At 39.1% G+C, this 16454-nt stretch overlaps 1 protein-coding gene across 6 annotated transcripts in view; it reads left to right on the top strand.

Annotated features, from left to right (window-relative positions):
* Nucleotides 1–16454, top strand: part of PIEZO2 (piezo type mechanosensitive ion channel component 2) — a 641878-nt gene that overhangs the window by 117646 nt on the left and 507778 nt on the right. For all 6 annotated transcript variants that reach the window (XM_090285823.1, XM_090285821.1, XM_090285819.1 and 3 more), the window contains exon 2: nucleotides 8785–8880. In XM_090285823.1, the coding sequence (XP_090141949.1) occupies nucleotides 8785–8880 (96 nt within the window). The remainder of the gene's footprint in view (nucleotides 1–8784; nucleotides 8881–16454) is intronic.

The raw sequence follows: 16454 nt of genomic DNA, 5'->3' as shown, positions 1-16454 counted from the left end.
ATTACTGTAAGCTGTTGTCATCCTTTAAGGGAAATTTCCATGTAATTTTGGATGGCTAACCCAGATAGGAATAGTGGAAACTATAGTGCACATGTAGGTAAAGAAAATAATCTTTTTTTTTCTCTTTGAATACCTTGATCTGCATTTTAAAAAATTTTACTGTCAACAGTAAAATTCTTGAGGCAGAGTACAGAGGTCCTGGTGATTTGACTCGCCATGAGAAGTGTAGTGTATCAGGGAATATTATGCCTCCAGAATATGATAGCTCATTATGAAGAATAATGAATATGCAGAAATGTCTCTGTGTCCTGAGCAAAGGCAACATCACACTGATAAAGGAACAGTGCTATTTGCCTTCTAAGGCTTTTTTGCTTGAATGTGCATTATCAACAAGTTCAAAAGCATATTTTGCCCTACAAGACATTAACTCACTTAGATATAGCACTCAAAGACCCCACATGCTTGGGTAATTCCTGGGTATCAACTTCACACATATAATAAAGCAGAGAATTCAGCAATTTGGTCACTGTCATCAAATAGGATAATTTCAGACAAAAATAAACGAAGTTGGGTTTTTAGAGGGGGCTTAAGTTTTTTTTTTAACTTTGTATTCATCATTTATTGCTGCATTATCTAAACATTTTGAAGCTCAAAGCAACAAACATTGTTTCAGAGTTTCTGGGAGTCAGGAGTGGTTCATGTTTTATCACAAGCTGTATGTAGTCAAGTTCTGGGTTAGGGAACAGACTACGAAGGACCTGCTTCCAAGCTAACTCATGTGGCTGTTGGCTGGCCTGGGATGGGTACTGGCTGGAGACCTGTTTCTTGTCACATGAGCCTCTCCACTGGACAACTTACAGCCCGGCAGCTGTGTTCTCTCAGAGTGAGCAAGAGGAGAAGTAGAGGTGGTGGCAAGACAGAAGCTACCAGGTGGTATCCTGATACTTTGTCTGCTCACTAGCAGTGAGTCACTAGCTCAAGCCCACACTCAAGAGCCAGAATTACTCACCAGCATCGCAATCAGGAGGAGATGATTACTGGGGGCAATTTAGAGGCCCTTTTTTAAGCTTCTGGACTTTGCTATATAATGGTAACTAAAGGTTATGATGTGAGAAACCAAGAGTATACTCCTTTCTTTCTCCTTCAAAGTTAATAATCAACAATTTCCTCAGTATACACATTTCTATCACATATAATATAAAACTTTACAGAACAGGAATATAAAACCAAAAGAGCAAAACACATATAGAGTGTTGGTCGACCTGTGGATGAAGGCATTGGCTCATTGAGCCCTTGGCAGTTAACTGGGGAGAGGGTAGACAGGAAAGGATGTCAGTAGTGGTGAGGCCTCAAAGCTTTCAGAAGATGGCATAGACTCAGGAACTATTACAGAATCCCAGGCTCAAATCTCAGCCCATTCCTTAGCTGTGCTTTCTCCTCATGCCTGCTTTTTCATGTGTAAAAACAGAATAAAATAGTGCCTGTAAGAGGAGGATAGTACTAGTATGAGTTAATATATGTGAAGTGCACATATCAAGGCTTGACACGTAACAAGCACATTGGTGTAAGTCATTGGTGATATAAATCCACGGCAGATAAGTGCACTATGAATGCTATTTCAAGTGATGCAATTATACAAGTAAGTTCTACTTTTCCCTTCACCCAGAAATACACAGAATTGGGTAATTTTTCTGCACAATACAAATCAATATTAAAAAACACTTAAGGCTAAAAACAAAGAAACATTCCTTGATTAAATATTTATTTTGGGCAATGTCAATTGTGATGCTTCTATGCTACCAAGAATGCTGTACACCTGAATACTCTAATTTCATTGTTAGATGCCCTCACATCTTTCTCGTTTCATTTCCTTTATTTATTCGCTGTTCATTCCTTTCATGAGCATAAGCACCTCCTGGGCACTGGATGTAACAGACATGAACACAGATATAAACAGGTGCATGTGATGCTGAAGGAGGGAAATGCACTTGTTTGGGGGAGGTCACGGACATGGACAACTTCCCCTAAGAAGAAACGTTAGTTGTGTGGGAATATGCCTGATGGAGGAAGGACAGGAAGATGTTCTAATTGGAGGGAGGGAACTGTGACTGCCACATCTAAAGGCAGGAAACAGCCAAGCCGATGGAAGATGCTGGATGTTGAGCCATGCAGCAACACAGAGCACAGGGTGTGCATTGGTGGAAATGAGGCTGCAAGCATAGGCAGGTCTTCTACCTTGAACTGAGGGTAAGAACCATCACTTAACAGACATCTGAGAGTAAAAACCACCATTCTCTGATCCCTGGCAAGGCCCACATGATCTGGCCCAATCCAGGACTCAGCTGCACATTGGGTCCCGACAGGCTGTCTTGGGCAGGTCAGACAGGCCAGCTTTGCTTCTGCTCTAGGGCCTTGGCTCAAGCCTCTGACTCTGCGTGACATATTCTCCCACGAGGTGGCTTGGTCAGCTCTCTCACCTACCTCACCTTGTGGCTCAAATTGCAGCTTCTTGTTGAGGTCTACTTTCAGTGTTCCTAACGAATGCTGCCCCTGGCCTTCCTCATCCCTTGTACATTTGCTCCCCCTTTTCCTGCTGACTTCTTATTCACATAGCACTTATCTTCCAATATGCCCGTAATTGACCTTTTACTGTGTTTATTGTTCATCATACTTCTCCCTAACAAATGTAAGCTCCCAGAGGAAGAAAGGGGTCTTTGTCGGTCCTGGCACATATAATGTGCTCAATAAATATTTATTGACTGAATGAACAACCAAATGTCTTTGCATTGTTTTTAGGGGACTTCAACGCTGGATGAGATATAAGAAGCAGAAGGGGGAAAAAGCTAGAAAGACAATTCAAAATACATTCTTATTCTTTTATATTGTCTTGCTTATGTATTTTCCTGTCAGTCCAGTCAACAGTATGAATGTTTCTCCCTGCTTTGGATCTCTCATTAAGGAGGCTGAGGATGTCAATAATGCTATAAAAAGCTATGCATATGTGCATGACCACTTTGGAATGAAATAGCTCTTTTTGTTGATTTCTTCCTCCCCTACCCCACCATCCCTCACTTTCCCTTCTTTGGCCTCTTCTGCTGCCAGCTTCTAGAGCAAACCTTCAGAAGTAGGGGGCCTGGGCTTGCATGTACCAAACTCATGTTGTCCTGGTTCTGCTCAGGATTTACACTTCTTGATCTGATCCTCCAGAATGGGTATCGCATTTCTTAATCCTGATGTGCATTCTGCACGGGACTGTCCTATGGTCAAGACCCTCTGCACTCTGTGAGCAGGAGCATCCCAGGCCTTGACACTCTTGGTCCCCCTTGTTTCCTTTTTTATGGTTATGACAGTACTTCTCTTGCTCTTCCATAAGTCAACTCCACCTTTCCTCTGGACTGAGCTTTCTTCAAAGTCCTGCAAGGATATCCTTACTGACAATCAGGTGACAAATTTGCCTCTCTATGGTGAACTTCTTTCAATAAAACATTTCCTTTTGTGAAAATGGACGTTTTTTATTTTTCTCATATCTGTCTGAAATGTTCTACTGCTTTTCTACTTAGCGCATGCCAGTTTTCCTTTCTTGACTCTCCCTGTATGTGAGCAGTAGCCATGGAAGATACCTCCATCTTTGTGGTTTTCCTTATTGCCCTTGCCTTTAGAGAATTCATCCCTTCTTGTCATTTACAAGTAACACCTCTGCTCAAGACTTCTCTCCATTTTCTTCTTGAGTCAGTATGCAGAAATGCTATCCACACTCCTAGTGAATATATCCATCAGATCTAAGTTCCATGATTTGATTCCATGAACGTGTCCTATGGTAAACTTTTCACTTTCTGCTTAAATGTCTTATTCTTCTCCCTGGCATTAATCCTTATTATTACCTGGGTTGTAAAACCTTGGTGTCACCATTGTGTAATTTGTCTTCATACCTCTCCATTTCTATTTTACAAAATGCTTTTTAATTTCATTGGCTGCTTTTTAAAAAATTACTACACAGCCTCAAGTCCTCAATTATACCCCAGTGTTGTTATCACAGTGTTTAAGTTTTTCTTCCTACCAATCTAGGTCATGCACAGTCAATAGCCAGATTAATCTTTCTGAAATGTTTTCTCCTCATCCAAATTATCAGTGATTATTTTCTAACATCTCAACTCCATATTTCCCTGCCCTCCATTTTCTCCCCTACTAATTTTTGTTTCAACATCTCTCCATCCTGTTACATCTGTTAATCTGATCTTCTCATTCTACAAATTTATATTTATTATTTCTCATCCAAAAATATTTTGCCCCAAATTTTTATTTTTTTAAATTGTTTATAATTTATAATGTGCTTATTTTCTTTTCACTTAGAATTCTGCACATTTTGTTCTTCCAATCTAATAATGAGGATGTATACAACAATTGCTCATGTTTTTTCGGGCTTTTTGTGTATAAGACTCTAAGCCAAGTGTTTAAACACATTACATTTATTCTTCATAATAAGTCTAGGAGTTGCAAACAATTATTATATCCATTTCACAGATGAGGAAATGGGACTTGGAAAGATAAGGCATCACCTGAACTTCTGTGCTATTTTAAGATGAGTGATACAAACAATGGGCATATGCTTGGTATACCTGAACTTAATTCTGACTCAGTCACATCATAGCTGGGAGAGTTCAGGTAAGTGACTGAGTCTTTCTGAGCCTGAGTGTCCTTACTTATAAAATGAGGATAAAGTAAGATAATTTGTACAAAGCCCTGCCATGGAGTATTTAGCAAATTATTTTCTTTTTTCTTTTTTTATCATTTTAATTGTTATTCTATAACAGTTGTCCCAATTTTTCCCCCTTTACCTTGCTCCACCCATACCCATCCCACCCCCACTCCCACAGTCAATTCCCACACTGTTGTCCATGCCTGTGGGTCATTCATGCATGTTATTTGTCTAGTCCCTTCCCCTTCTTTACATCATTATCACCCTCCCCACTCTCCTCTGGTCACTGTCAGTCTGTTCCATATTTCCATGCCTGTGGTTCTGTTTTGTCTGATCATTTATTTTTTCCTCAGATTACTCTTATAGGTGAGATCATATGATAATTTCATTTCCCCACTTGGCTTATTTCACTTAGTATAATATTCTCTAGTTCCATTCATGCTGTTGCAAAAGGTAGGAGTTCCTTTTTTCTTTATACTGTGTAGTATTCCATTGTGTAAAGGTACCTCTGTTTTTTGGTCCACTCATTAACTGGTAGGCACTTAGGCTGCTTCCAGCACTTGGCTGTTATAAATAATGCAGCTATGAACACATTGGTGCATAAGTTCTTTTGAATTGGTGTTTCAGGATTCTTAGGGTATAATCCAAATAAAGGAATTGCTGAGTCGAAAGGCAGTTCCATTTTTAGTTTTTTGAGGAAATTTCATACTGTTTTCCACAGTGGCTGTACCAGTCTGCACTCCAACCGACACTGCAAGAGGGTTCCCTTTTTTCCACATTCCCCCCAGCACTTGTTTATTGATTTATTAATGATAGCCATTCTGAGAGGTGTGAGCTGATATCTCATTGTGGTCTTAATTTGCATCTCTCTGATGGCTAGTGATGTTGAGCATCTTTTCATATGTCTATGGGCTCGCTGTATATGCTCCACGGAGAACTGTCTGTTCAGGTCCTTTGCCCATTTTTTAGTTAGATTGTTTGTCTTCCTGGTATTGAGTTATATTAGTTCTTTATATTTTTTGGAGGTCAAACCTTTTGCTGATGTAACATTGGCAAATATATTCTCCCATATGGTCGATTCCCTTTTCATTTTGATGATGGTTTTCTTTAGCTGTGCAGAAGGTATTTAGTTTAATGTAGTCCCATTTGGTTGCCCTTTATTCAGTTTCTGTGTGCTCTCTTATTGTACTCAGACTTTGATTATTGATGGCTCATCCATTGTTGGGTTCTCCCCTCTGGATGGCTTACTGGGAGTCACAACCCTACTATATCTTGTATGGTGTTGTACAGGTACTGGTTAACCAAGCAATATAACCCAGAAAACCAAGAATAAACCCAGCAAGAATAAACCCCCTACCACACAACAATATCAACAGCAATTGAGCAAAGATTAATAAAGGTGGAGAGAGATTAAGAATACTATAAGATAGGAAAAAGGGAATATGAGATGACTAAAGGAGAGAAAAATGATTTTGAGTGGAAGATGGAGGGAAAATAATAAAAGTAGGAAATAGAAACAAGGTGAAGAAAAGGAGAAAATAAAGTTTTAAATGTAAGTAAAACAGGAAACGGCAATGGCAAAATTGAATAAGAAAATGGAAGAGTATAATATGAGGCTTGAAATAAAATTAAAAAGTAGTGAACCAAAGGGAACAAAATTTCCAAAAAACCACAACAGGTCAATAACAATGGTAGCTGAGGAAAGATGAATAAAAGTGGAAAGAAAATACAAATATTATACAAAAGAGAGAAGGGAATATGAGATGTCTACAGTAAGGAAAATTATTTTGAGAGGCTAGCGGGAGGATAAATAATGAGAGTAAGAAATAGAATCCAGTCTAAGAAAGGGATAAAAATAAAATTCCAAACTCAAATAAGCATGGACAGAAGGAAGGCAAAATGGAATAAAACGGGGAGAGAGTAACCTATGAAGTTTGAAATTAAAAAATAGTGAACAAATAGGAATACAGTTGAAGAACAGCAACAACCATAATATCCACACCAAACAAGCAACAACTTATAAAATTGGAAAGAAAATAAAAGTATTATAAGAATGGAAAAAAGAATGAGAGCTGACTAAAGGAAAGAAGAATTAGTTTGAGAGGATAGAGGGAGGAGAAATAGTATAAGTAAGGAATAGAAACAAGGTGTAGTGGGGGGGATAAGATTTACAATGAAAATAAGAAAGGGCAGGAAGAAGGCAAAATAAAGTAAGACAAGGAATTTAAAATAAAAATAAAATAAATATATACAAATCTAATAAGAAGACTAAGAAATAAAAGACAAAGAATAGTGAATTAATTGGAATACAGTTGATGCAAAAGAAGTCTAAAAAGCTATGCTAAAGGAAAAATTGCTAATTCTGATGAGGAGTGAGACAGAATTAATCTCAGCAGAGTTTGGTGTTTGCCTTCTCTTTCTGGATCGGTCTCTGTTTTTTTATCAGTTCAAGATCCGGGGGTGTGTCCTCCAATATCTGGCAGCACTGCCTGTATCACCTTCACCTGCCTCTAGAGGGGGCTTCCATTGCAATCAGGAGGGTGAAGCCCCTGGGTCTCCCCTGGGAGTCACTGTTCAGTCTTCTGGGAATGTTGTGGGTGTGTTTCCCCTGTCCCTGCACCACCCATCTTGGTCTGTCCCATCTTATTTCCAATAATGTGTAGTTTTTGCTGAATTAGCTGTCTATTTAAAGGGAGTGGCCAATCTGTGTGAGAGGATCAGCTCTTTCCTGCTTGGTGCTGATGGCAGCTCTGTGTGGGAGCCAAGGCTGGGAAGGGCCCTGATTCCCCCTTACTGCTCTGATTTCTGCTCTCCCTGCTTTACTGGCCTCAATGAAATAGGGCCTTAGGAACCAGTGTATTTTGTCTCTCTCAGAGAAGTTCAAAATGGGCCCTTTGGGCATTTCTCTTTCTGTGTTTCCTTGTGGATATGCACCTTGCAGTGGGGTTCTTGAGCCTCTCCTGCTAAAGTCCTGCAGGAGGTGGGGATTTGGTGCATTCTTCCTTTCCTGGAGGTTCCCGGGGAGGGAAGCTCTGTCTGGCTGTAAATAATCTCAGGTACTCATCTCCAACCCATCTTCCTTTCCCCTTGCTGGCAGGGCAGCTGTGAATGGGGTCCCTGCCCAGCATGCCTCAGCTTCCCTTTAAAAAAGTCTCTCTGGGCACTCCCACTGCAGCACTGAGTCGTTCCCACACACCACCTCTCCAAAAAGCCAAAAGTCTCAGAGTCATGGCTGGCCATGGCGTGTCTCTGCCCAACCCAGGTGCAGATAGAATCCCTCTCTCTCTCTCTCTTTGGCACTTTCCTGATTGGCCTTTACCTCTACAACTATGAATGTGCTTCTCACTGTGTGTGTCTGTAGCCTTGAACTCCTCAACTTTGTGTAACCAAGTCACTCCCTGCTGCGATCTGGGGGTTCTCTGCCCTGGGAAGGGAGGGAGCTGCAGGCACCACACCTGGGGTAATTCCCCTTTAATCCACAAAGTCTCCTTACCTCCCACTGTGAAACATCTATACTCCTTGGCTTCCAAACTTTCATACCAGCTGAGATTCCATTGAATGACTAGTTTATTTTTCAGAATATCAGCTAAGTATCTGAGCTGGAGACAAGAGTAAGTGGACTCAGCTTACACCTACCTGGCCACCATCTTCTCTCCTCAATACCTACTTATCTACTTACAAACGAATATTTTTCTTCTCTTTTCTTTATCTTCAGTATCATCTCTTTCATTGACAGCCTTACCTGACACCTCAAATGCTTATTAAGCCCATTGCCCTCTACATTCCTGTAGTAATTTTAATTTGCCTACTTAACTTATGACTTACTTATGACCTGCCTTCATTCAGATATATTGGTGTTGCCTTATGGTTAGATTTTAAAAGCAGGGACCATGCATTTTAATTCTTCATTTTTCATCACTCTCAACATAGTGATGGACACAAAAGAAATGCTCAATTTTTACTAACTAACTGACATATATACTTAGCTTGATCCAGTGACACTTGATGGTATCACCACGCAGTTGCATGTATCCTGTTAGCCTACCATATTAATGTATTTTCCTTCTTTTCTCTCTTTTCACCCACAGCATGTGCATTCCGGTACAATGGACTCTCCTTCATCTATCTCATCTACCTCTTACTCATCCCTCTGTTCTCAGAGCCAACAAGAGTGACAATGCAAGGTAAGAGACAGTTACCATTCTCTGCCACAATCTGAATGCATTTAATGAGCTTCCTGGGCTTGCCTTTATCTGATGGGATAGATGCTGTCTGTGCAGCAAGCTGGTCCAGTGGGGACCGGGTGTCAAATATGTGAACAGCTACTTCAAGCAGAGTGGTGTGGAACATGTCAGTGATAAATGTCATTTACATAGCTAATATTCCTATGAAAATTCCAAATTAGCCCTAGATTAGTAAGTTTGCAATACATATGGAATGTTTTGGCTAGTTAAGATGAACTCAATGTATTGTTGATATATAAGGCAGATGGTGTGATAAGATTGGCACATGATTTGCATAGTGGGTTGCTGGGGAGAATGTGGTGGCAAGTAGAAAAGTGGCAATCTTACATTTCTAAGCCATATAGCAGGACTGGGTAGGAAACTGAGTCCTAGTCAAGATTTTTTCGTACATCAATTGAGATGTCTTACATGTGCCTCTTATCAAGTACTGAGAGTGATTAAATATTCTGAGGGATAGTTTTTCAAGCATATTACTACAAAACTATTTTTTAATTTTTCTTATTTTATTTTATTTTTTAAATTTTTATTTTTATTTTCTATTACAGTTGACCCACTGTTTCCCCCATTGCTTCCCCCTGACCCAGTCCACCCATTCACCCAGTCAATCCCCACCCCATTTTTAATGTCCATGGGCTATTTATACTAGTTCCTTTTCTAAAGCCTTCCCCTACATATGCCCCTTCTCTCCCTACCCCCTCCACCCCACTGCTGCCATGATAACAGTTACTCTGTTCCTTGTTTACACGTCTCTGGTTCAACTTTGTTCATTTGTTTGTGTTGTTCATTGGTCTCCTGTATTAGGTGATATTATATAGCATTTTTCTTTCATTGCCTCCTGTATTAGGTGATATTATATAGCATTTTTCTTTCATTGCCTAGCTTATTTCACTGAGCATAATTCTCTCTAGTTCCATCCATGTTGTTACAAATGGCAGGAGTTACTTCGTTCTCTCTGCTGCATAGTATTCCATTGTGTAAATGTACCATAGTTTTTTAATCCACTGATCTACAGATCGGCACTTAAGCTGTTTCAAGCACTTGGCTATTATAAATAGTACTACTATGAATGTAGGTGGGCAGAAGTTCTTTTGAATTGGGGTTTCAGGATTCTAGGGTATGATCCTAGCAGTGGAATTGCTGGTTCAAAAGGCAGTTCCATTTTTAGTTTTTTGAGGAAATTCCATACTGTTTTCCATAGTGGCTGCACCAGTCTGCATTCCCACCAACACTGCACTAGGCTTCCCTTTTCTCCACATCCTTGCCAGCACTTGTTTGTTGATTTGTTGATGATGGCCATTCTGACAGGTGTAAAGTGGTATCTCATTGTGCTTTTTATTTGCATCTCTCTGATGGCTAGTGATGTTGAGCATTATTTCATATGCCTATGGACCCCCTGTATAACCTCCTTGGAGAAGTGTTTGTTCAGGTCCTTTGTCCATTTTTTAATTGGGTTGTCTGTCTTCTTGGTGTTGAGACATGTAAGTTCTTTATACACTTCAGAGATCAAACCCTTGTCTGAGGTATCTTTGGCAAATATGTTTCCCATATGGTTGGTTCCCTATTCATCTTGCTGATGTTTTCTTTTGCTGAGCAAAAACACTTTAGTAGTCCCATTTGTTTATTCTATCCTTTATTTCCCTTGCCTTAGGAGATGTATTGGTGAAAATATTGCTATGTGGGATATCTGAAATTTTCCTTTCTATGTTTTCCTCTAAGACTTTTATGGTGTCATGTCTTACATTTAAGTCTTTGATCCATCTTGAGTTTATTCTGGTGTGTGGTGTAAATTGGTGGTCTAGTTTCATTTTTTTGCACGTGCCTGTCCAGTTCTCCCAGCACCATTTGTTGAAGAGGCTCTTCTCACTCCATTTTATATTCCTTCCCTCTTTGTCAAATATTAGTTGACCATATAGACCAGGGTTTATTTCTGGGCTCTCTATTCTGTTCCATTGACCTATATGTCTGTTCTTATGCCAGTACCAGGCTGTTTTGATTACAGTGGCTTTGTAGTATAGTTTGATGTCAGGTATTGTGATTTCCCCTACTGTGTTCTTCTGTCTCAAGATTGCTGTGGTTATTCAGGGTCTTATTTGGTTCCATATCAATTTTTGAAGTATTTGTTCTAAATCCACAACATATATCACTGGTATTTTAGTGGGGATTGCATTGAATCTATAAACTGCTTGGGTAGTATGGACATTTTAATGATGTTGATTCTTCCCATCCATAAACATGGTATATGCTTCCATTTATTTGTATCTTCCTTAATTTCTTTCTTCAGTTTTATGTAGTTTTCCAAGTACAGTTCTTTTAGCTCTTTGGTTAAGTTTATTCCTAGGTACTTTATTTTTCTTGTTTCTATAGTGAATGGGAGTTTTTTTCCAGTTTCTATCCCTGATATTTTAATGTTGTTCTACTGAAATGCCTTAGGTTTCTAAATATTGACTTTGTAACGTGCTATTTTTCCAAATTTACTTATTAGGTCGGTAGTTTTTTAGTGGAGTCTATAGTGTTTTCTATGTACACTATCATGTCACCTGCAAATAATGACAGTTTTACTTCTTCTTTTCCAATTTGGATGCCTTTTATTTCTTTTTCTTGTGTGATTGCTATGGCTAGGACTTCCGACACTATGTTGAATAAGAGTGGAGAGAGTAGACATCCTTGTCTTGTTCCTGTCTCAAGGGGAATGCTTTCAGTTTTTATCCATTGAGTATAATGTTGGCTTCAGATTTCTCATATATGGGCTTTATTATGTTGAGGTATGCTCCCTCTATTCCCATTTTGATAAGTGTTTTCATCATAAATGGGTGTTGTACTTTATCATATGCTTTTTTAACATCTATTGCTATGATCTTGTGATTTTTGTCTTTCATTTTTTTATGCGGTGTATTACATTTATTGATTTGCAAATATTAAACCATCCTTGCATCCGTGGGATGAATCCCACTTGATGGTTGTGTATGATATTTTTAATGTGTTGCTGGATCCAGTTTGTCAATATTGTGTTGAGGATTTTAGCATCCATTTTCATCAGTGATATTGGCCTATAGTTCTTTCTTTGTTGTGTCTTGAACTGGTTTTGGGATTAGGGTAAATCTGGCTTCATAAAAATAGTTTGGGAATCTTCCCTCTTCTTAGAATAGCTTGAGAAGGGTAGGCATTAGTTTTTCCCTAAATGTTTTGTAAAATTCACCTGTGAAGCCAGCTGGTCCAGGGCTTTTGTGTGCCAGGAGTTTTCTTGATTACTGCTTCAATTTCACTCTTTGTTGTTGGTCTGTTCAGGCTTTCTGCTTCTTCTGGATTCAGTTTTGGAAGATTATATGTTTCTAGAAATTTGTCCATTTTATCTAGGTTGTCAAGTTCCTTGCCATGCAGTTGTTTTTAATATCTTATAATCCTTTGCATTTCTGTGATATCCACTGTGATTTCTCCTCTTTCATTTCTGATTTTGTTTATTTGATTCTCTCTCTTATTTTCTTGATGAGCCTGGCTAAAGGCTTGTCAATTTTGTGTGTATTTTCAAAGAACCAGCTTCTACTTTTGTTGATTTTTTGAATTGTTTATTTATTCTCTATGTCATTTAATTCTGCTCTGATCTTAATGATTTTCCTACTTCTTCTTGCTCTCAGCTTTGTTTTTTGTTGTTGTTCTAGTTCTTGTACCAGTAGGATTAGATTTTTTTATTTGAGATTCTTCTATCTTTTTTACATATGCCTGTATTGCTGTGAACTTTCCTTTCAGGACTGCTTTTGCTGTGTCTCATAGGTTTTGGGCTGTTGTGTGTTTATTATTATTTGATTCCAGAAAGTTTTTGATTTCCTCCTTAAAGTCATTGTTAACCCATTCATTATTTAATAGCATGTTATTTATTCTACATGGATTTGAATGTTTTAGAGATTTTTTCCTTGAGGTTGGTTTTCAGTTTCAGGCCATTGTGATCTGAGAAGATGCTTGAAATAATTTCAATTTTCTTGAATTTGCTGAGGCTTGTTTTATGTCCTACCATGCGGTCTGTCTTTGAAAATGTTCCATATGCACTTGAAAAAAATGTACATTTTGCTTCTTTGGGGTTAAAAGTTCTACATATATCAACTAGGTACATTTGATCTAGAGTGTTGTTCAATGCCTCAATCTGCTTGGTGTTACTTTACTTTGAAGATATGCCCATTGTTGGCAATGGGGTATTAAAGTTCCCTACTGTGAGTGTGTTGCTGTTGATATCCTTCTTGTAGTCTTCCAAGATTATCTTATATATTTGGGTGCTCCTATGTTGAGCACATATGTATACCAGGGTTATATTTTCTCAATAGATTACTCTCTTAAGTATTATGAAATATCCTCTTTCTCTTTATGGCCTTTGCTGTGAAATCTGTTTTGTCTGATATAAGAATTGCTACCCCAGGTTTTTTTTTTTTTTTTTTTTTTTTTTTTTTTCATGTCCATTTGCTTGGAATACTTTTTTTCTATCTCTTCACTTTCAGTCTGTGTAAATCTTTTGTTTTGAGGTGTGTTTCTTGTAGACAGCATATATGTGGGTCATGTTTTCATATCCATTCTGCTACCTTATATCTTTTGATTGGAGGATTTAATCCATTTACATTTAAGGTTATTATTGACAGGTATTTATTCACTTCCTTTTGTACCTGTGTTCCTCTCCATCTCTCTTTTACTTCTTTTTCTTCAAGCATTCCCTTTAGCATTTCTTGCAATGCTGGTTTGGTGGAGATGTATTTTTTCAGTCTTCCTTTATCTGAGAAACTCCTTATTTCACCTTCCATTTTGAAAGATAGCCTTTCTGGGTAGCATAGTTTGGTTGTAGGCTTTTGTTTTTCATTGCTTAAAATATTTTTTGCCATTCCCTTCTGGATTGTAGTGTTTCTGCTGAGAAATCTGATGATAGCCTTATTGGAGCTCCCTTGTATGTTATTAGTTGTTTCTCTCTTGCTGCTTTTAGGATTCTCTCTTTGTCTTGGAATGTTGCCATTTTAATTATGATGTGCCTTGGAATGCGCCTGTTTGGTTTTATCTTCATTGGGACCCTCTGTGCTTCCTGGACTTACATGACTTTTTCTCTCATGAAGTCAGGAAAGTTTTCTGTCATTACTTTTTCAATCAGGTTTTTTATCCCATGCGCCTCTTCTCCTTCTTATATCCCTATGATATGTATATTGTTTCACTTCATGTTGTCCTGCGGTTCTCATAAACCCTCTTCATTCTTTTTTAGTCTTTTTTCATTCTGTTGCACTTTCTGGGAATTTTTTTCTACATTATACTCTAACTCATTGATCCAATCCTCTGCTTTATTTAGCCTGATTTTGATTGATTCTACTGTGTTCTTCAGTTCAGAAATTGTATTATTCATTTCTTCCTGGTTCTTATTGATAGTTTCTATGTCCCTTTTTATGCTGCTGTGGTTCTCAGTATATTCCTCGTATCTTCTCTTGAGCTCTTTGTAGTTTCCCTGGAGTTCTTTATAATTCACTTGGTATTAGTTGTAATTTTCTTTCAGTTTGTTGAGTTCATTGAGCTTCCTCAGTACTATTGTTTTGAATTCCATGTCTGATAGGTTGCTTGCCTCTATTTCATCTACCCCTCCTTCTGGTAATTCCTCCTTTCCTTTTGGTGGGGCTTTTTTTTGTGTGTGTGTGTGGTGTTATTTCGCCTCCCCATTTTGGGTGGTTGGTCTTATTTGTTTCTGCTTCTTAGATTAATCTGCTTTTATTTTCTGCCTTTGTGGTGTGCCTTCTTGTATACAGTTGTTGAGCTGCTGCCTCCAGCTGACACCACTTGGAGGGGAGTAGTCTGCTAAAGTAATTTCTCCTGTAGCACTGGGGATGATTCTGTACTGGGATCTAGTCTGCTGCTTTCCTAGCTATTTCTCCAGAGCCAGAGCCCAAAATTTTTTACAAAATGCCTCTAGTTCACTTCACCCTCCTTTGGCCTCTGCTAGGGGTAGTGCACTCCCTCACACAGGCCAGGGGTGAGTTGACCGGTTGTGCACTGGGGTGGGCGGGTCCAAGGTGCACCTGCACAGGGTCCACAGTGGGCAGACTGGTTGTGCTCCTGTGCAGGTGCTTTGGCAGGCAGGTTTGTTTTGTGCCTGTTGGTGAGGGCTGGGGGCACCTGGGAGCGCAGGCAGGAGGGTTGGTTGCGTGCCTGGGTGGGCAGACCGGGACACTTTTGCATGTGGGTTCGAGCGACTCGGGGAGGGTTGGGGAATTGGCAAGTGCGTTTCTATACCTAAGTTTCTCAAGAATTTCTCCCCACTCCAGCCTCTCCTCCCCTGTCTGCAAAAAACAATCAAAAGAGAAAAATAAAAGGGAAGAATACATTCACACACAGACACAGAAGTACGCTGTTCCTTGCCTCTCAGAGCCAGATGCCATCTGGCCCACTCCTGGCTCTGCCAGCAGGCAGAGCCTCGCTCTCCTCCTGACTCCTCTCAGGGGAAACCTAGAGTCACTAAAAAATCTTTGTGCACTGCCAGCTGCACCTCGAGGAGGCATGCCAGCCAGAAATCCCATCTTGTCCCTTTCTCCTCTGCTATTCTCACCAGACAGTTCACTTCCCAGATGGTCTTCTCTGATCCAGCAACGCCAAGGCTCAGCTCCTGCCAGTATCCAGATGTTAACTAAGATATTCTATCAACAATTAGCCTAAACTACAGACAGGTTTCAGGAGCAAGCAAGCACAGCCTCCCCTCACTCCTCCACCATCTTCCTTAATTATTACTACAAAACCTTAGATACCTTTCCCATTGTTCTTCAATAATCTGAAGTTATAGAAAATAAGATTGACCATATTCTTTAGGCTCCGATTAGGAAGCATGGTTTTGTTTGTAAAAGTTTATATTTGAAGATATTCTTCAAGTATTAAAATTAAACCACACTAAGTTTGTTTTATAAATTGTTTTTCTAAACAATGCCATTATAAGAAATAAGGGCTATGCCAAATGCCTTAGGTGAGTGTGATGACTGTATATTTACGTGACAGGAAAAGGAAGCTGTTTGGCTCAACTATGGTGTGATAAGGGAAAGGCCATTGGTAAAGGCTGCCAGTTCATAGTGATGCCTCTTCAGGAAAAGAAGTAAGGACTTGGCTGTCCAGAGCAGCAAATAATGACCTTTTCCATTTCTTCCCTTAACTATTACATTTACAGTGTATATTGTGATTATTCATCTAATAGTTATGACTGCGGATGCTATGTTGATTTTTCTTCCTCAGGAAGAATCTAAATAATAGCTCTTTCAGGTCACTTAAATCCTTAATACCTAAAGTTAAGAAAGGTTAGAGAAATGTGAGTTTATAAAAATCATCTTTCAAACCAAAAATGCGTTGTTTATGTTGCTCCCAATCATCTTAGCCTCTTTCCTAGAGTTCATATAAACAAAGATATTTAAACAGAATAGCTTCTGACCTCAGAACCAAGATTAAACATAGTCAACTCCTAATTTGTGGCTTAGAACTCACGTTTCAAAGAAAGGTTTCAGACACATTCAAAATAAAGTGAT

Source organism: Furipterus horrens, unplaced genomic scaffold (assembly GCF_987537825.1).
Source record: "Furipterus horrens unplaced genomic scaffold, mFurHor1.1.pri manual_scaffold_8, whole genome shotgun sequence".
Taxonomy (NCBI): domain Eukaryota; kingdom Metazoa; phylum Chordata; class Mammalia; order Chiroptera; family Furipteridae; genus Furipterus; species Furipterus horrens.
This window is presented reverse-complemented; position numbering and strand designations above follow the sequence as displayed.